This window comes from Panthera pardus, unplaced genomic scaffold (genome assembly GCF_024362965.1).
Source record: "Panthera pardus isolate Hobbes unplaced genomic scaffold, ASM2436296v1 HiC_scaffold_5, whole genome shotgun sequence".
In the NCBI taxonomy this organism is placed as follows: domain Eukaryota; kingdom Metazoa; phylum Chordata; class Mammalia; order Carnivora; family Felidae; genus Panthera; species Panthera pardus.
Window position 1 is genome coordinate 10,937,584 of NW_026526980.1, and position 20,420 is coordinate 10,958,003.

Genomic DNA, 20,420 nt, shown 5'->3' on the forward strand with positions numbered 1-20,420 from the left:
GATGGTTTTTACTGACCTCTTTTGCTCTGAAATTAGCATATTCTCATTCCCATATGCCAGTGGCAAAGTGAGTTACCTGATTAGTTACTTATAGAAATAACTAACCTGTGGTCCTTGTAGCTTAACCAGAGTCCCAACATTGTTAGATCATGGTAGCTTTTCATGGGGCCCCCAGGCCAAAAGAAAGAAATAATGGTTCTGTTTATTAGACAGTTAGACTCAAACAGTTTGAGTATTTATACCCTAACAATTGGATAGCTCTTTGAAATAACACCATATGTAAATTGAAAGAGAAATAACATATCTTTATTCTTAAATAATCACAATTACTTAAGCGTGTGTGTCTACTGGGCACTGCACAGCTTCTCAAACCTTAGAATCGGGTTGGCATCACTACCCTTCTTTCTTGTTCCACATTGATTTTTTTTTCCACATTGATTTTTGCACACTACTTGCTTTTGATCAGAGCAGCTGCTGAAAACCCGTTTCACAAAGATAGAATGTCGCTATAAGCAACAGTGCAGTCCAGTGTTGAATCTGTGGGCCACCTCATACCCGTTCTTGACACAGTGTTCAAAAATTGAACATTGCTCTGTTGCCCTAAAATAATCGCACTACCCCCGTGAGTTTGCTACAGCCCTCGAGGATGTCACACCACACAGTTTGGGAACCATAGGACCGAACTTCTCAATTTGTGGAAAGATTCCTCAAGGCTCTTTAATTGCTTCACATAAACTCAAGGAGAGCAACCTTTTTATTTGGTTGCTGGTTATCAGGGTATGTGAACTTAAGTTCTAAAGGTAGAGACCTCATCTGGAATTCAGTGGGAGGTAATAGTGCTCACCTTGTAGGGTTGGGGGGTTAAGTGACCTAATGAGGGTACGGCTCTTAGAACAGCACCCAGCACCTGTGTCCTCTGAGTTCAGTGTGGGAGCTATTACTTCCGTTCTTATGGTTCATGTTACTGTTGCATCGCTGACTTGTGTGTTTGCTTGCAGATTTGGAGATTTCTTTTAGGATCTCTAAGATCTCAAGCTTCGTGTGTGGGATTTCTGGAAATGAAGTGAACCCTGGCTATTCATTAAACCAGAAAATGGTCATTCCCAGTGCTGACTGATAGGCAGGAGTGCCTTTTGTTCTTACCGTCTTGGAGATGTTTGCTTAAGCCGAGGGGGAATCAGGCCTGATGGCCCCTCTGGCATTTCAGGGTTCAGCATTAGCCAGTCTGGGCCCCAGATAGCATGTTCTTACTGACTTGTATGCAGTTAATATCCAGATCTCTATGGGAGACATGAATCTGAGCCAGCTATCATTTCATAACCATTTCTGTTTTGTTTTGTTTTGTTTTTTAATTAATAAACCCAGAGTGTAAACCGGTTGGCAATGGAAACAAGAAAAGTAATGAAAGGAAATCATTCCAGAAAGACGGCTGCATTTGTGCGGGTATGTTCTAGAGAGAAGACTCAGACTTTGAACCCTAATGAGTTGTTTGATTTGTAAGTTTCTAAATTGCTCTTCCCAGAAGACAAGTGTGTCCTAAGGGTGGTTCAGTATTGATTTTCCAGATTAACTTTTCCTTGAGTATCTACTGACTAACCAATTTTCTTACTATTTTCAAAAGAAATGATCAAAGATGTCTCACCTTGGATGTGTGTTATGGAGGAGTGGTTGAACGATGGATTGCAGTTTTGTGCCAGCCGAATTACCTCCTGCTTATGCCTGTAACTGGAAGGTCTACTACCTTCTTCCCCCTTGAAAAGTTCTCAACTGTGAAAAAAAAATCCACCTTCTTGAGTGTGCCACTCAAAATTTTTATCAAAGTAATACATATCTGTGTTTTTAAAAAAATGGAGTTGGACCAAAAAGAAGGCAGCAAGAAAAAAAGTATACCATCCCACCCTGACCTCATACCTCTTTCCTCAGAGACAACCACCTCAAACCCTCTTTGAGCAATTTCTTCTTGTAATTACCTCCATATTTTTAAGTAATTGGTTTCAGATTCTGCTTCTTATTCAGCGTCGGGTGTTATCTATTTCCTTCGATGATGGATGAGGATTTATTTTTCTTACACCCTTACTCTCCTCACTTGCCCCTCCCCCTCCTCCCACAGACACATCTGGAGTGTATGTCGCAGACTCAAGAGGGGAAAGTTGGGGCTCAGAATGAGGAGACTAATTAAGTATTTTTGCTTGAAAATACGTGACGGATGAGAACAGGAGGACCAGTCTGCCGTGATGGTACTGCTGATGTAACCTGCAGTGTTTCTTCCCCTCCTTCTAGGCCTGTGTTGCCTACTGCTTCATTACCATTCCCTCCCTGGTGGGCATCTTCACGCGCCTCAACCTCTACCTGCATTCTGGTCAGGTTGCCTTGGCCAACCAGTGCCTTTCCCAAGGTAAGCCCATCATTCTCACCTCTGAGCATTTCCTGGCTGCTTAGGAAAGCTGGCTCAGCTCTGTGTGTGTGTGCGCATGCGTGTGTGTGCGTGCGTGCGTGTGTTTGTGTGTGTGTGTAAAGAGAGAGAGATTCTTTTAAGGAAAGAAAAAAATAACTGATCAATACCTGATGAGTTTTAAATCTGTTTCTTTAGAAGGAAGCACATTGGACATACACACCTTTATAGAATCAGACAGATTACAGAGGGAAGCTATTTGCCTGTAAGGACCTTCTGAAATCTGTCTCACACAGGCCAGGTCAGGCAGCTCAGGATAAGTGCGCGTAGAGAATGTTACAAGTTAGAACTACTTCCTCACAGTAGATTCCTGTTTATTTTTTGTTGATGTTTGTTTGTTTGAAACCCCAGAGACCTACACATAGAATCTAATAAGTATAGAAAGAATACTCTCCACAGGTTACTTTTAGTGATAAAAATTGTGCTCAAGACCCATTCCTGTACTAGGTATAGGAGCCAAGTGGTTTATTTGGGAGGCGATCCCCGAGAGTGTCCGTAGACTGATGGGGGCACTGAGACAAGGAAAGGAAGGAAGCCAACAAGGGGTGTGCTTCTGGGCAGGTTACTGCTGTGGGCAGCTGAGGTACGTTCCCCCTGGGGACCTCTAGGACGGGTGTCGAACGGCCTCGGCACTGCCTTGCCAGGAGAATTGGGTTATTTACTCTTTATTCTGCCATTGACTGAGGGCTGCTTCTGGGTCATCAGCTGCACCCTGCCCTGTTATCCACTTGACCCAAAAGAAAGCCCTCAGGCGGAGTGTTGGAGGTCGCACATATTTGCTACAGGAGGCGCTTGTCACCCCCTGGGACAGGAGGTATCCATCCATCAGGCCGAAACACAAAGAGTATAAGAGCTCCATTTATGGAGCATTTTTATGTGGTAAGCTCTTGGCACACTCATTTCAACCTCCCAACGGCCACATGAGGCAGGCCTGGGGCTGGTGCCTGCTTTCCCAAGTGAGCCCCCAGGGCTCCATGGCCAGCACTCAGCCCCTCATCTGTCCGACTCAAGGCCGTGCCTCTCACTGCTGACAGAGCATTTGCAGTGCCCACAATTGGGAAGCTTCAGTGACTAACTTGAGGGCTTCTTTGACACCGGTGGGTTGATGTTTTCAGTCATGGTCTGCCCTCTACTCCCATCTCCCACCTGACCTCACAGGATAAAGCCAAGTTTCGTGATCGACCACGTGGTGCCTTTGGTTTGGATGGGCTCCCTGGGTGGGTTGGAGAGTCGTCCTCGGCATGGCAGTTCTGGTATGTTGATCTGTATCTTCATTCACCTGGGGCAGTTCTGGGCACTGAGGTCTCCAAACATGATTGCTACCCATGAGCCTTTTCAAACTCCGCTTAGTTTTGCTTCTGACTCCTGAGGACTCCAGTAGCCTCCCACCACATTTGGAATTGCATCCAACACCCTGCCTGTGAGTTCTCGTGTGTTCTGGTGCCTGCCTGCCTTTTGTCCTCGTCTTCCACCACACTTAAGCCACAGTGGCCTTCTTCTGTTCTTTGAACATGCTAAGCTGTATTCCAGTTCAGAGTCTTTGTACTTGCTGTTCCCTCTTTCTAAAATGATCTTCCCCCAGGGGCTCCTGGGTGCCTCAGTTGGTTGAGTGTCTGACTCTTGGTTTTGGCTCAGGTCATGATCTCAGTGGTGGGACCAAGCCCCTCGTGCTGGGTGTGACGTCTGCTTAAGATTCTCTCTACAAAACAGATAAACATAAGGGAAGGGAAGCAAAAATAATATAAAAACAGGGAGGGAGACAAAACATAAGAGACTTTTTTTTTTTTTAACGTTTATTTATTTTTGAGACAGAGAGAGACAGAGCATGAACGGGGGAGGCTCAGAGAGAGGGAGACACAGAATCCGAAACAGGCTCCAGGCTCCGAGCTGTCAGCACAGAGCCCAACGCGGGGCTCGAACTCACGGACCACGAGATCATGACCTGAGCCGAAGTCGGCCGCTTAACCGACTGAGACACCCAGGCGCCCCAAGAGACTCTTAAATATAGAGAACAAACTGAGGGTTGCTGGAGGGGTTGTGGTTGGGGGGTTGGGCTAAATGGGCAAGGGGCATCAGGGAGAACACTTGTTGGGATGAGCACTGGGTGTTATATGTAGGGGCTGAATCACTGGATTCTGCTCCTGAAATCATTGCACTATATGCTAACTAAGTTGGACGTAAATTAAACAAAACAAAAAACAAAACACCGGTCTGGCTGAATGCAGCTTCCTAGTCTCTCATGCTCTGTACCATCCTCGTGATCGTCATTATGCTGTTGATCTGTGTTTTCTTATTGCATATGTTGCTTATTGTCTGGACATCCAGTCTCCCCACCTGCCCTTGTCGTGTGTGGGTAAACACTTCTCCTAGTGCCTGCTTTGGTAAGGATGATGGGTTAGCAAGAAACAAGTTAAAACAAAAATGAACAGGCACCACCAAAAACCTGATGCCATGCAAAATGAAGAGTAGAGTGGATTAATTAGCTTAGGTGCTTAGGTTGATGTATGAAACTTAACATCTTACTATAAACTGGCTCCCTCTTAAAAAGTTCAGGAACAGTACAGTTAATGTAGGAACGCTCGAGTTTGGCCTAACTTGAAACATTGGGAACAGATTGTGAACTGCAGGTACCAGAGCAGAGAACTGTAAGTGGGGGCTCTAGAAGCCTCGATCTTTCTCCTCCCAACTTACAAACTAAGACCATGATCTAAAATATTGTAGATTCCAGGCAAGCTTATTATGACTGGACTCCATATGGGGCTTCATGAAATTTTTTTTTTTTTTAAGGCAAAAATTCTTAAGCCAAATAAAGTCTCCCCTATCATCAAAGATTTGCTGCTCTAAGAACTGTTCTTTAAGAGCCCTGGGTGGCTTTTGCTTTCCTGTGCTGCCCTGTAACGACCTCGGTCCACACCAGGAGATAAGCAGCATTGGAACAGCCTGGTACCCGCTGTGCGGGTGATTAGTGCCCTCGGTGTTAGAGTTCTGGACCTCCTCATCTGCCTCATCCCACACTTCAAGCCACTGCAGGAGGAGCAGGAATGTGGCGTCCACTTCATGTTTAATAATTTATCTGATGATTTTTACTCTAGTCTCTAAATGCTATGGTACTAAACCTTAAAAGCCTATGATTGTTGTTCCGAAAGCCACATGCAGCGGTTGTGGCCAAAATAAATAATACATTCAATTACTGAGCATGGGAAGGCTAAATATAAATTAAATGAAGCTTGTGGAAATGGGCCACTGTTGTTCACCCCCCCCCACCCCCACCTTAAACACCCTCCCTCTCAGCTGGTTAGAAAACAATTCTCTCCCCCCAGTCCACTTTCTGGCCTCCCTTGATCCAGCTTCAGTGGTATGTATCTTGTTTATCAGACGGTGGCTTTGCCAGGACTGGGTCCAGCCTGACGTTAAACTCCCATTGAACTCTCAGCCAGTGCTGTGTGGGATGCTGATGGAGGCTTTTTACAGGAGAGGCCCAGTTCTGGTCCTATGGACGTACTGAGGTAGTACATAGAGTGCCATGTGGGGGGGATTTGTTTCAAAGCCACCCATTGTCCCAGTAGTGAGGAGAAATTGGGCTTGTGCCCCTCACCTGGAGATGCCTGTTTATCTTTGCTTTCAGCCACTTCATTAGATAAGTGCTTGCTCTTGTTTGTGAGTGGTTCTTCCCAGAAGATTATTACCAGGCCACAGCAGGAACAAATTTTTTTGCCCTTTATTTTTGTCTTGGTACCTTTATCTTTACAGTTTCTAATCTGAGAAAGGAGGGTGGTTTTACAATGGAAGTCATGTTTCAGATGGGGCTTAGAAGGAGAACTTATCAGGCGGAGATGGGGAGGAGAGAAGGAACAGTTGGCGTTCCAGGTGGGGCAAAGGGCTTGAGCAAAGGCATGGGAGGTGGGGAAGCCTGTGGTGTATTTGGCCAGCAGCAGGATGTCAAGATGAGCCCCTCACTGCTGGTCTCCCAATCTGGACTCTGCCACTCACCAGCAGGGTGCACTTGGCCAAATTGGCCTTTTTGTGCCTGTTTCCTCATCTGTCAGGTGGAGGTGATGGCTGTGGTACCTGTCACAGATTAAATGAGAAAACGTACTCAGAGAACTTGACTCACTGGCACACAGTAGCTGCTCAGTAAACATTAACCTCATAGAATTGTCTCTCAAAAGACAAAAGTATGCTGTGGAGTTCTGCATACAATGCCAGCTCTGTGGTTTCAGGCTTCTGAAAGCATACTTGTCCGAGGCAAAACCTTGAGAAATCCACAGGAAAGATGATCATTCTTTGAAGATTAACCTGCTGAATTACCCTGGGGGAAAAAATCAAAACGGGTATGCAGTTCCTCCAAAGACAAAACAGTAGAGAAAACAAGCAAAATGGTTTTGTTCTTTTATTAATAATAATTCTTTCCACTCCTATAGAATTGTCTCCCCCTCCTTTTAAATTGTACATTTTTATTTATTTTTTGCATCTTTATCCTTCAGAGCTTACTCACAAGCCAGTTCTTAGGGAAAACCAGCCTTGGCCTCTCCACCCCTAAACAAACTAAGAGTGAGATCAGGTTATTCTAGATGTGTTATCTTGGCACTTTTCCCTCACTGGACTTACTGCTGTTTTATTTAGCAAGTTAATAAGTAAATGTCCACTTTTCTCCCTTGCAAGAGTATCCGCTCCATGAAATCTGACGTGTCTTGTTGGACGTTGCGTCCCTGGCTCCTGGCACGTTGCCTACCACACGGGTGCTCAAGAGGTGCTGAATGAAGGAGTGGCAATCCTACGATAATAATGGTTGATAATTCTTAATAATATCAATACATGTAAAATGGTACCCAGGCTTTTCATGGTATGGACATAACTACTAAGTAACCCTGCTGTTCAGAAGAGAGTCCCATCAGAGCCTTCTAGTAGGTTTTACATAACTTCTTTTCATAGTTTTAGGTGAAAGAAAACAAGTTAGGCTCAAACATATGCCAAGCTGTATAGACCTGTTGAATGAAGCTATTTTGCTGTTTTGATCCGTGAGGAACCCAAAAAAGCAGAGGAGAGGCTGTGGCCTGCTACTAGGAGGCCCACTGACCACTGTGAACCATCACGGCTAATGGAGGTGGCCTGGACAGCAGGGTGGAGGAGAGAAAGCATTTTTTATCCTCCTGGAGAATGATGGGTGGCTTGTGATGGAGGAAAGTATCCTCTATCCACTTACCAGGTCACTGGGGTTTATGCTTAAGGTCACATTTACTAGTTCTGTTGACAGGCCATCCTCTGAAGAATGTGTTTGATGTGACTGTTCTCACAAACCCTCTGGTGATCGTGGACAAAGCGGGTTATTTTTGCCAGAACAGTTCATGTGGGCACGTGGCATGAAACTCGTCATCCACGTTCACATGGTCCATCCACCTTACAGAATATAAGGGCCTGGGATGGAGGGCAACCCATAATGCAACCCACAGAAAAGGAGCAGGGCAAGAGTCTCCCCGTAAGTTCACTTAGCTCTTTATATTAGTAAATATCAACAATTTTCTTGCTCCCGCCAGCATTTCTTGGCCATTTTTTACACACAAGCCACTGTGCCAAGCATTGTGCCAGAAAAGGAATGCACTTTGAGACTGTGTGCTAATAGGGGAGAGTGAATCTGTTTACAGTTAAACAAGGCAGCTTGTGATAAATGTTGTACAAGATTTCATAAAACGTGCGATAGAATTTTAAGGGAGAGAAAGCTGACCCTTTGGCTTAGAAGAGCAAAAAATAAAAAAAATAAAAAAATAAAGCTTTTTAAAACAGGTGGCATTGAGTTGCCTGGAGGGAAAGGAGGATCTTTATATGCTGAAATGAGGCAGAGGGCATTCTAGGCTGAGACAGCAGCCAGGTGCAAAGGCCTACAGGCTGGAAACAATGCATCTGGAAGGAATGGGTAAGAGATCAAGTTAGGAAGATAGTTTGGGGCCTGATGAGAACTGAAAATTCAGTTCTGATGAGAACTGAAAATTCATGCAAAGCAATCTAGTCTTATTCAGTATGTAGTATTTGCTCGGTGGTTTATGTTCATTTTACAGATGAGGATACTGTGGCTCAGAAGTGTGACATGACTTGCCCAGGACCGTCCAGCTAATAAGTGGCCTGATCTGACTTCAAGTGCTCTTTCCACCCTTGAGCTTTCCTGAAGTGGGTTAGTTCCTCTAAACCCTAATACAAAGTATTATTTCTAACCCTGGGTGTATGTGGTTGCTGGAGACCAGTTGTTACAGATTGAACATTAGATAAGTTTATGTAGAAAACAACCAGAATGAAGATGAGAGTTAGTTAATCTTTTCTGCTTCGGGAAATCCAAACCTAATATCCGCAGAGACTTCTTCACAACCTCCTGTGAGCCATTGCAGAGATGGTAGGAAGGTGTGTTGACTGTGCATTAGCTCCAAAGACAGGAGTCCGGTGACATGGGTAGCACATTGGACTGAGAAGTCATTTCTATGACCCCAGTGGACTTTCACAGTGTGTTGATAATCAGTGAATTGAAAAGGCATTCTGCATAAACCACATGGCAAAATCAAGGTTAGATTAAGCTGTCACTGATAACAATTAAGCATTAACGAATAAAGTATTTAATTGTTTCTGGGCATTCATATTTCTTTAAATCTTACTCTGTATACATTACATATTATCAAATTAGTGGCTCCTTCAGTCCTCAAACTTAACTGCTGTAATAACAAATTCTATTACAAAAACACAGTGTAGTCATAAATAGTGTTAAATCTCTATGGATAACTCACCTGTGGACGATCAGTTGGCCATTTGGACTCTGAGGCTTTACCCAAAGGCAGCCCTGTCACTTGGTGACAGTGCATCTTCAGTGCAGACCAAAGTTCAGCCTGCTGAAACAAAAATCCCATGGGCTGAGTGACTTCAGTGACAAACATTGGTCGCTCAGGGAAGCCCAAGACCAAGCTACCAGCAGATCAGTGTCTGGCGAAGACTTCTTGGCTCATAGACCGCCATCTTCTCACTGTGTGCTCACATGTGGAAAGAGTGAGAGTTTTCTCTGGGGCCTCTCGTATAAGGGCACTGATCCCATTTGTGAGGGCTCCACCTCATGATTTCACACCTCAGTGTTCCCACCGGTACCATCTTTGGGGGTAGGATTCCAGCATACGGATTTGGGGGTAGGGTGGAAGGACATTAACAGTCCAAAATACAAAGTTTGAGGCGGTAAGCTGCGTCCTGACATTACATCTGTACAGTAGTTTCCATTATATTGATGTTGTCACTCCAAACCTACACTCATCAAGAGACGGAAAATGTTGAAGACTGGTAAAGATGTTTAGCAACAGGGTTGTTAGAACTTGTGGAGTGTAGCCAGAATCCCGCTTTGATCAAGCATATTCAAGGGACAGGAAGGAGTCTTTCACCTTCTTGTGATGTTTTGTCCCAAGAAATCACGATGCCCCCTTTCTTAGAGAGCTGGACCCAGGACTGTCTTGTCTCACGTGTCCACGAGGGCATGTGATTTTGAAGGTGTGTTTGGGAGTGGAGTGGCTTCTGAGCTCTTGTTTAGCCCTGGGATTTTATGGTTCTGACAAGTAGTATAGACTTCCATTAGCAGTGACCTAATCTGTTATTTAAAAAACCAAACGCCACCTCTTAAGGTGGGTCATCGCTTCTTGACTGTGTGTTTAGATTCATGTGCTGAATCCTAGTCTGTGTTGACAATGCTGGGGACACAAAAGGATCACCTGACTCTCAGAGGTCACAAGTCTTGAGTTTATGTTACCATGTATGGAGGGTGTTTGGGGGTACCGACTTGTTTCCCACTGAATAATAGCTTGTACGTTACTTTAAATCTTAATGATTTTTACTAAAAAAATTTATTTCACGCTCATTTGAAAAAATTCCCACAAATAAAGAAGTGTAGAACTTAACAAACAAACATAAAAGGCCTCAAAATAAAAGTCATCAGTAATCTGCTCTGTTTCCTCCCTTCGAAAAAATAGCCATTGTTAACATTTGGGATAGTTTTCTTAATTTTTTTTTCTATAGGTTCATTTAGAAATACTCCTTCATTCTCATGCTTTACCTCTCTTCTGCTCTCCTTCCCTCCACTTCTATCTATATTCTTATATATACACGCAGTCCCCACCACCCTTAGGAATGGGATTGTGTCTTCTGCAATGTTTTTCTTTTTTCTTTTAAAAATTTTTAATGTTATTTTTGAGAGGGGGGTGGGTAGAGAGCGGAGCAGGGGCAGGGGCAGAGAGAGAGGGAGACACAGAATCCAAAGCCTGCTCCAGGCTTTGAGCTGTCAGCACAGAGCCCGACGTGGGGCTCGAACTCACGGACCGCGAGATCATGACCTGAGCCGAAGTCGGCCGCTTAACCGATTGAGCCACCCAGGCGCCCCTTCAATTTGCTTTTTTCACTTAGCAGTAAATATTGGTCTTTTCTCCCCCTGCCCCTTCCCACTTAACCCATGTCAGTACATAAAGATCCACCCCATTCTTTGTAATGGCTGTCCAGTGTTCTATGTCATTTCCTTTTCTTTTTGGAAGTGCTATAAATTATTTCCCCAGCCCCCCTCCATTTTTCTCCTAAACTCCTATTGAAAAATATTTGGACCCTTTCCAGTTTTTTTGCTCTTGCCAACAATGAGCAACTGGCGTCTTAATTCTGAACATTTTGAAGGTTTTCAGTAGTTGTCGAATTGGTGGATATTTTAGTCTCTGAGAATGTGGAACCCTATCTGTCATTCAGACAGAGTCCTATGTAGAGCCTTGGTGCACAAAACAGGAATGGTCTATTCAGGCGAGCATGCCTGTGGGAGGCCACTAGCTCTTGAGTTGCCTTCGGGGATCTGGAAAAGGCTTCAGAGCACAGGCTGAGACCTTCTAAAGCCTCCAGAAGAATCCATTCAAGTGGAGCTGTCTAGAGAGCTTGAACCCTGAATTACGCCTCACTTCATCAAGCAACTAATCAGAGAGGAACCTTCCTGGCGCATTGGCTGTGGGGGGCAGGCCAGTACCTGGGCCTCTGGAAGGTGTGTGCCACCCTTAGTGCCTTGCTTGATGCACACGAGGAGGGTGGATGTCCCTTGGAGCAGCAGGAGTCTGGAGTCCCTGGGCTGTGGGTGGGCGCCCACCCCTGGTTAAGAAGGAAGGGGTTACTATTCAGATACCCCCTTTGATCATCTGCCTTGTCTACCTTACAGCCTCACTTGTTCTTTTGCACATTTCTGTGATTGAAAAGTTTAAAGCATTACATTGCCTTTGTATGTATGCTAAAGAAAAATTATTTTTAGAAATGTAAATTAAAATTCTAAGCAGTAACTTAGCGGTAAGTGAAAGATCCCAGTTTCTTTCACCCTCAGCCACAAGTCCTATATCACAGTTAATACTTTGGCATTCTAGTGCCTCACTTATTTTTATGCATCTACATAAGGATATACCCGTTTTTCTTACAAAGATAGGATGCTGCTGTACACAGGTATATAACGATTTGTGCTTAATATATCATGGGCATCTTTACATAGATGTACTGTGTTCTGTTTATTAGCCACATCATTTCCAGGATATGACAATGCAACAGTTTGTTTTTTATTTTTTTAACATTTTATTTTTATTTTTGAGAGAGACAGCATGAGTAAGGGAGGGACACAGAGAGAGGGAGACACAGAATCTGAAGCAGGCTTCAGGCTCTGAGCTGTCAGCACAGAGTGTGACACGGGGCTCGAGCTCGTGAACCACAAGATCGTGATCTGAGCTGAAGTCAGATGCTTAACTGACTGAGCCACCCATGTGCCTCCCCTGACCCCATTCTTTATCTTGGGTAATGTGGTTCAGTACATTTAAGGCAGGACCTAGGAATTCGTATATATTTTTTAAGTAACAGCTGAGTGAGACCGGATAGGTTCATGTATCATAAAATCCATCCTTCTACTAAGTGTACAATTCACTGGTTTTTAGGACACTCACAGAGTTGTGCAACTGTCATCACTAATTCCAGCACATTTTTATCACCCCAAAAGGAAACCCTGGACCCACTGAGTAGTCATTCCTTTTTGCTCCTCCTTCAAGCTCCAGGCAGCTGCCCGTCTACTTTTTGTTTCTATGGATTTGCCTGTTCTTATTATTTTATATAAGTGCAGGCTTACAATACAGGTCTCTTATGATTGATTCCTTTCATTTAGGATATGATTTTAAGGTTCGGCCGCATTGTAGCCTGTATGTAACATGTGTACACAGCATCCATGCACACTTAAAGTTGGAGGAACCGCCAGGTCCTGCAGAGTACGTTCCCATCGGCCATATTAGGCCTGGGAACCTGTATTTTTAGCAAAGCTTCTGATGCTTCTGCTAAAGCAATTTTGGAAAACTGGCTTCGCGAGCAGCTCAGCCCCTCGGACTGAGAGCAGGGATGGTGGCTCTGCTTGCCCTTCACCCAGAACCCGGCAGCGCTGAGGGACATGTTGGCTCTGGCACAGAAAACAACAGAATGCTGCTCTGCAGAGGAGTGGACACCCCACGAAGAAGGATCTCGCAACAGAATGGACGTGGGTCCGGCCAGGCATCCCTGAGTGGTAGTTTTGGTTTTTATTTTTAATTCCTTTTTTAAAGTAAGATGTGGAAAAGAAGCCCGGTTGTCCAGTGAAACCTCAGAAGATCCAGTGGAAAAAGATAAAGCATAGGGAGGCTGGTACATATGCTTGCTTTTCCTTGCTTTTCCCTCCCTACCGCCCCTTACTAACCCCCACCTCCCCCCCGCGGTGAAACAGGAATAATAGTGTTTATGGATTGGAATCGGATTTCTCCTTTTTCTGTAGGTCTTTTACAAAACAAAACAAAACACATGTAGCCCATTTTATCTTGGATTGTCTTCCAGGGCTTTTAATAGCCACAAAAGTGTTCTATGGTATTGACGTCATTATTCTGAACTCTAGGAGGAAAAACTTTTCATATAAAATAGGATTTGAGCTCTAATTACGAGATCAAAATTGAGAAGTCTCCTAGATAAGATTTTATATATGGAGTAAGTCTTCTAAGGATAGAAATAAAAATCTGCTTTGGAACACTCTGGAACATTGCCCCAACCCCTAAATAACTGTTTATTTTAGCCCTCTCCTTTGGAATGGGAACTGAGTGGGGGGTGTTTGTGAGGAACAGGGTGCCCTGCACAAAGCTGTGCCCTCTTTAATGAGGCATAATAATGGGCACTTTTCTCGTGGCCACTTGGTAACAAGCACATAAATAGAATAAATAAATGGTCTTTGGCGTTGTTCTGAGCAGAATTTTCATTTCCGCTGAGAGAAGCTCTTCACCTTGTTCATTACGGACTTAATGTTTTCACCAGAAAGCAGTTCCTGTAGAGCCATGGGGACAGAGAGCTTTTCCCGTAGAAGGAAGACAGCCAGAGCTGGCGTCCAGGCCTGCCTGTTCCCAGAGAGCTGAACCTCAGCGCTAGATTCAGCTCTGTTTCTTGTGTGGTGTGGTTACGAATGAGGAACATAAAATGTATCATTGTAAGCATTTTTCAGCTACAATTCATTGGTTTTAGGTACATTCACAATGTCACGCAGCCCTCACCACCATCCATTTCCAGACCTTTTCATCCCTCCAAACCCAATGCAACCTGTACCCTTTACACAGTAACTATTCCCCTTTCCCCATTCTACTTTCTGTCTCCATGCAGTCAATACCTCTGCCTCATAAAAGCGAAATCCTACAGCAATATGTCCTTGTGTCAGACCTGTTTCACTTGGTGTAATGTTTTCAGGGTGCGTCCATGTTGTAGCATGTATCAGAATCTGCTTCCTCTTTAAGGCTGCATAATAATCCTGTTGTATATATGTTCTACGTTTTCCTATCCGTTCACCTGTTGATGGATGCTAGGGTTGTTTCCACCTTTTGGCTAATGTGAATAATGCTGCCGTGAACATTCATGTACAAGTATCTGAGTCCCTGCTTTCATTTCTTTTGAATGTGAACCTAGAAGTAGGATTGCAGGCTGAGAGCATAATTCTGTGTTTCACTTTTTGAGGGACCACCAGAGAGTTTCCCACGGCAGCTGCACTGTTTTACTTTCCCACCAGCAGCTTCTCTACATCTTTGCCAGCACTTGTTACTTACTGGTTTTTGTTTTTGTTCTTTGTTTTTTTATGGTGCCCATCCTGAAGTTTTCTCCCAGTGATGAAATCTCTGGGGGATTGCACTGATTTGCATTTTCCCAATGATTATTGATGTTGAGCATCTTTTCATGTGCTTGTTGACCATTTGTGTATTTGGAAAACTGTTCAGGTCCTTTGCCCATTGTTAATCAGGTTACTTGTTTTGCTGTTATTGGAGAATTTCTTTATATATTCTAGATATAAACCCCTTATCAGATCTATGATTTGTAGGCTTGTGTTTTTTTTAAAAAACACGATTTTGGGGCACCTGGATGGTTCGGTCAGTTAAGCATCCGACTCTTGATTTTGGCTCAGGTCATGATCTCACAAATCATGAGATCGAGCCCCTGAATCGGGCTCCAGGCTGACAGCACAGAACCTGCTGGGGATTCTCTCTCTCCACTCTTTCTGCACCTCCCCCACTTACACACGTGCAAGTGTGCTCTCTGTCTCACTCAAAATAAATAAAACATTTTAAAAAAAATAATGCAAATTTTATTGTATTGCTCAGTGCGGGTGATGGCCTTTAAACTCTGCTCAGCTCAGTCTTTGACCATCCCTGGACTACTCTGATTTGGCCACCCCCTTTTTGAGCTTATTTCCTCATGTGGGCGTTGAAATCATTGTGTCTTTCCCATAGGACTGCTGGGGACTAAGAATACAAACTACCTAAAACAGGGCTTAGGAGTGTCTGTGGTCCCTTTAGTAGTGTCATTTACTACTATCTGTAGGCCGAGATATCAAGTGTCTTTTCCCAGCGCCCTGTATTTAATCTCTTTCTATACAAGATCGACATCAGCTGCTTTGTGTCCTCCCCATCCCCCCTCCACCCCCAGACCAAAGGACACAACAGGTTCCCCGTAGGTAGGTGTGAAATAGTGTGATCAGGTCAGTCTCATCACCCTACTGATGTCAACTTTCACCCCCTTTTCTCCTTGTGTGTCCACAGTGCCCGGTCACCGTTGGTGCTTAATAAATTTGCTGAGGTGAACGTAAGGGTGTGAGTTCAGTGTGGGAGACAGCCTGGGAAGGGAGTATTCAGGACCAGAGGTAACTTTATAGAGAAAACTCAGAGAATGGTCCTTCCTTAACATGTTTGTTTTTGGGGTTTTTTTTTTTCTTTGAAGAAGGAAGGGAGGGAAGACCAAAAAAAAAAAAAAAAAAAAAAAAAGCCCACATCAAGCTGCAGACACATACTCTTCTCATTAAGTGCAGGGCTTTGTTCCCAGAGGGCAGGCGTTTGTTGTTGGGTTTGCCCCTTTGGGCTGCTGGGTGGGGCTCCCGCTTGGGTTCAGGATGCTGTGTGCCAGCGCAGTGTTCTCTCCGCATCGCTGCAAGTCGTTTCGGAGTGGAAGTATATTTATGTGGACCATGTAAACGTTTGATCTTGTTGGGTAGTTTAAAATTTCACCTGTCAGGTCAGTGTTTTGTCTGTTTCGACCTTGAGGCTTTTTCTCATGTGGAATACTTTGGCAGTTCTCTTAAGAACTCTCTCCCTCTCCACCCCCACCTCCAGTCCTTGCTTGTCTCCCCGTCCGTTCCTCCCTGTCTCTGTCTTCCTATTGCTGCCTCCCTCCCGTCTACTCTTCCATCCCTCTCTTCCTCTGCTCTCCCCTTCCCTTGCTTTCTCTCACCCTTTGAGGTCTTCTTGTTTTATAGACAACTTTGTGGTTTAAAAAATATCTTGGGGCACCAGGGTGGCTCAGTCGGTCAAGTGCCGGATTCTTGGTTTAGGCTCAGGTCGTGATTTCATGGTTCGTGGGTTCAAGCCCTGAGTTGTGCTCGGTGCTGACCGGGATTTGCTCTCTTTCTGCCCTTCCCCTGCGCACTCTGGCTCTCATAGTAAATAAACTTAAAATATATGTATATCTTTATCTCCCAAGTGATTCTCAGAACTATTTACCTAGTCAGAAGTCTCAGAAGCTTGTGTGTGCATGTGCGTGGGCGTGCACGTGTGGATTCCTTCAGAGGGTTCAGTTACTTTAACAAATATGGTGTAACAAATATGGTGCTGGAGTAGACCCAGGCAGACCAGAGTTTGCACCCCGCTCCACGTCCCGTGCTGGCACCTCGAACATACCCAGGACACTGCTGAAGGAGCAGGCACGTGGCCTTCCTCCCAAGGTGAACGGGAGGGTTTGGTGAACCAGTCTGGGTTGAGCTGTCTGCCCCGGCAGCTACGATTACTTGGCTTTCTATAAAAATTGGCCACTTGTTTATTTCACTTAATTATCAAAGCCACCCTGACGGAAGCTCTTTGAGCTGAATTGCTCAGTGAAGGAAGGAGGGAGAGAGGTGGAGATGTGAGGCAACAGCAGTACCCTCTCTGCGGAATGTTCTACGAGTCGGTTAAGGTTGCAGAAGCCCTCCAGTCGGACCTGCCCACTGTATCTGGCCCTCAGCATGGCCTGCCTTCCATGTAACTCGCAGGACGGGCCTGGCAGCCAGGTGAAGAAGAAAGCAGACCCTGAATTTTTCAGAGTTCTCATACTCGGACTTTTCTTCTGTCTTGCAGCCGATGCCTTCTTCAAAGCCGCTATAAGCCTCATTCCGGAAGTTCCAAAGACGATTAATATCGATGGAAAGATGCGACCGTCAGAATCATTCCTTCTGGAATTCCTCTGCAATTTCTTTTCTACTTTATTAATAGTTCCGGTACGTTTCGCCAGAAGAGCCATAGGTGATGTCCTTCTTTGATCTGCCTCATGTACATCTTTAGCCCTAAAAGTGCAGGGACATTCTCTCTGTGTCTATGTGCTGCTTTTCTAGTCAGAGGTTTACATTGCTCAGTGTTTTGTTTACTTTTATTTAGTAAATAATCTCCTCCCGCAACACGGGGATTCAGTCTTAAGACCCTGAGATCGAGAGTCACATGCTCTACCAACTGAGCCAGCCAGGCATCCCTAAGTTACTCAATGTCTTTTCCATTCATTTTGTATACGGGGTGTCTTAGTTGCGGTTCTGTACATAGTCAAGTGGGTGCCACTTAGGGGTTAAGGACTGAGGCCTCGGACCAAGATGCCTAGGGTGGAATCTCCCCTCCCCCTCTTCCTAGCCCCGGAGGCTCAGGCAATTATATAACATGCCTGGGCTGCAGTTTCCTAATCTATAAAATGGGAGTAATAATAGTGTCTTCATCTCCAGGTCATTGTGAGGATTAAGTGAGTGAGTATACACATGTGGTTAGAACAGTCCAACCCTGTAAAAGGTGATGGTGATGTTCTTTTGATGGCAAGTGCTAGAAACCAAAATGAGATAGTGGAGATCAAAGAAGACATTGTTGGAAGGATGCTGGGGTTTTTTCTGGAACATTCTGATGTGCAGTCATGCTTGGGCTGGCAGGAATCAGGCTTCTGTCTCTCCAGACCCAGCACCAGGACCCTCACCCTAGCAGAGGTTCTTAACCCACAGTCTCCCTGCTTGCTTCGTGAGGGTTTGGCAGGGCAACCATGAATTTAGATGAGAAAAAAAAATCTCAATTTTTACAAATCTCTGTGAAACTGAAATTGGCCCTTTGCTCCCTTGTGAGTTTTTTGGTTTTTTTCCATTGTGAGTTATATAGGCAACGAGCCACAGTAGCAGGTAGTCACAGGGCTAGGAATTTGTCACCAAAGAAATCAACCATTTGTTCATATCACATTTAAGGTGACAGATATTTCAGAGGACTTAAACATACTCACCAAGAAGTAACAGAATACGGTATAACAAATACATTGAAAAAATATTTTGACAAGTATATTTTAGCATAATTGCTAATCAAACATACTCATCAAGAACTAATAGAATACATTATATAACAAATATATTGAAAAAAATATTTTGATGAGTATGTTTTATATTTCTTTTGTGGTCTTGCATATTTTATTTTCTGAATTTATTTTATTTTTTTGTTTTTATTTATTGTATTTTCTGTATTACAAGTCATATCCTGAGGAGTCCATAGCCTTCACCGGGCTATGACAGGGTCCAGGTACAAAACATGGTTGAACCAAATGTGTACAGGAATCCGGGATCCGTGCTAAAATAACAGATTCTTGGGGCCCCCTCCCAGAGAGGTGGACTCAGTAGGTTAAGATGGGGCCCTGAATCGGCACTTTTGAAAGCCTCCTGAGTAGTTCAGGTGTGGATGGTCCAGGACCGCACTTGAAAAAACATCCCTCTGCACTCAGGCCAGGAAGCAACTCTCTCTCATGAGTACACAGTTCCTTTTTGGGGTGACAGAAATGTTCTCAAATTGATCGTGGTGACAGTTGCACAGCTCTGGGAGTATCCTAACCACTGAAGTGTGCATTTGGAATGGCGTGTGAATTCTCAGTGGAGCTGAGGAGACAAAGAGTGACTTAGCTTCCAAGTGTCCAGGTTGAAATCCCAGGTTCTGGGGAGACAAGATGGCTTGGTCAGGAGGCAGTGCTCAACGCCTGACCTCAGGGTTTTCAAATCACCTTCTTAGTCCTTTGTATAAACAGTTTCTCTGTATTTTGGAGAGTCTAGTTGTCAAGTGAGGGGACCAAAAAAAAAAAGAAGAAAAAAACCCCAGCATTTCTAAGGAGTAATCTAAGCTGATCAGTGTCATTGTTTGTTGGTTAATTGGGATGCATTTTCCTTCTACACATGAGATTTTCTTCATGTTAAAAATCAGAGACTGGACGAAAGCCTTGTGCTTGGAGTCAGAAACTTGAGTGCCGTCTGACCCAGTGACTCAGCAGCCTTATGGCATTGGGAACGTTTTGTAACTCTTCAGAGCCTCAGATAATTGTCACCTTTCTAAAATGTCACCCAAATGCCTGCCTGACGGGGCTGCTATGAGGTTGAATGAAACAGTTGATCTGAAAGTACTTTTGACCCAGAAGCTCTGTCCCTGGGGTTGCATGCTGATGAGCAGTGGGTGGCATCCAACCCAGAGACACGGTTTTTGGCCACACAATGATGGAAAACATTTGGTATGAATTACCCACGTTTAAAAATTGGTAGATCACAGAAAAACCCAGCTTTTTAGTTCCTCTTGAGAAATCAGATCCTGCCATGTGGGGCCCACATTCTCCGACCCACGGCAGCTGGCCCATGCTGTGGAGGGAGGAAGAGGCATGTGCAGTCTCTCCAATTCCCATGGGTGCCTCTGGACTCATTTCTGTCGCCTGCCTGGTCCATTGGCATTCACCAGAACGTCCCCCTGGCCTCAGCGGATTGTCTCGTTCCTGGTATCAGTGTGCACGCTTCTGTGGGGGTTTAGTAAAGATCAGGAGATGAATATCCCTTGTGATTGCCTGTCCCCTGTCCTGTGCTGTACTGCAGACCTTCAGCAGCCTTCAGTCTCTGGGACTCCTCCTCCAAGCCCTGCAAAGTAGGGATCACTGTGCCTTTTCCACGTGAGGCGCCCATGCTGGGGAGCCTGTGCAGCTTGAGGTCGCACAGCTAGTGAGCAGCAGAGCAGCAGGTCTGTGCTGCTCCGGGGTCTGTTCAGCACCATCTGAGTCTGAAACATTGACAGGGCACTTTATCACCTCAAGGCTGAGCCTTAGCAACCCTCCATCCGTCCTGTGGGATACAGCATTAGTAATAAATATGGAAGATGTTCAGCCTGAATAGCCGAGGCTGTGGGCTCCGGGGCCCCAGGATGGGCCTCACGTGAGGCACGTCTCTTGTGAGTAGGTTTAGTATGAAGGCAACTCCTGTATCCCACTTTTACCTGGTTCAGATCATATCCTTTTGTGTCACAGCTTTTACTTAATTTTTTAAGTTTAATTTTATTATTGTAAGAGCATTTAACAAGAGATGTACCATCTTAACACATTTTTAAGTATGTGATACGGTATTGTTAAC

The 20,420-nt window shown here is 44.7% G+C and overlaps 1 protein-coding gene and 1 long non-coding RNA gene across 8 annotated transcripts in view; one reads left to right on the forward strand and one right to left on the reverse strand.

The window, feature by feature from the left end:
• VPS35L (VPS35 endosomal protein sorting factor like) overlaps positions 1-20,420 on the forward strand; it is a 115,862-nt gene that overhangs the window by 78,803 nt on the left and 16,639 nt on the right. For all 5 annotated transcript variants that reach the window (XR_002085652.2, XM_019468736.2, XM_019468737.2 and 2 more), the window contains 3 exons: positions 1,366-1,443; positions 2,281-2,395; positions 17,116-17,255. Coding sequence is in view for 4 of the 5 variants with exons in the window: in XM_019468736.2 (XP_019324281.2) it covers positions 1,366-1,443; positions 2,281-2,395; positions 17,116-17,255 (333 nt within the window). In the remaining variant the exon portion in view is untranslated. The remainder of the gene's footprint in view (positions 1-1,365; positions 1,444-2,280; positions 2,396-17,115; positions 17,256-20,420) is intronic.
• The window catches only part of LOC109278407 (uncharacterized), a 41,392-nt gene continuing 27,119 nt past the window's right edge, over positions 6,148-20,420 (reverse strand). Inside the window, exons 2-3 of one of the 3 annotated variants that reach the window (XR_008419380.1) lie at positions 9,220-9,318; positions 6,148-6,520 (exon numbers count right to left, since the gene is read on the reverse strand). This is a non-coding gene — a long non-coding RNA (uncharacterized LOC109278407). Of the gene's footprint in view, positions 6,521-8,414; positions 8,975-9,219; positions 9,322-20,420 lie in introns of those variants that run through there. The other 2 variants (XR_008419379.1, XR_008419381.1) reach the window with 2 other exon arrangements.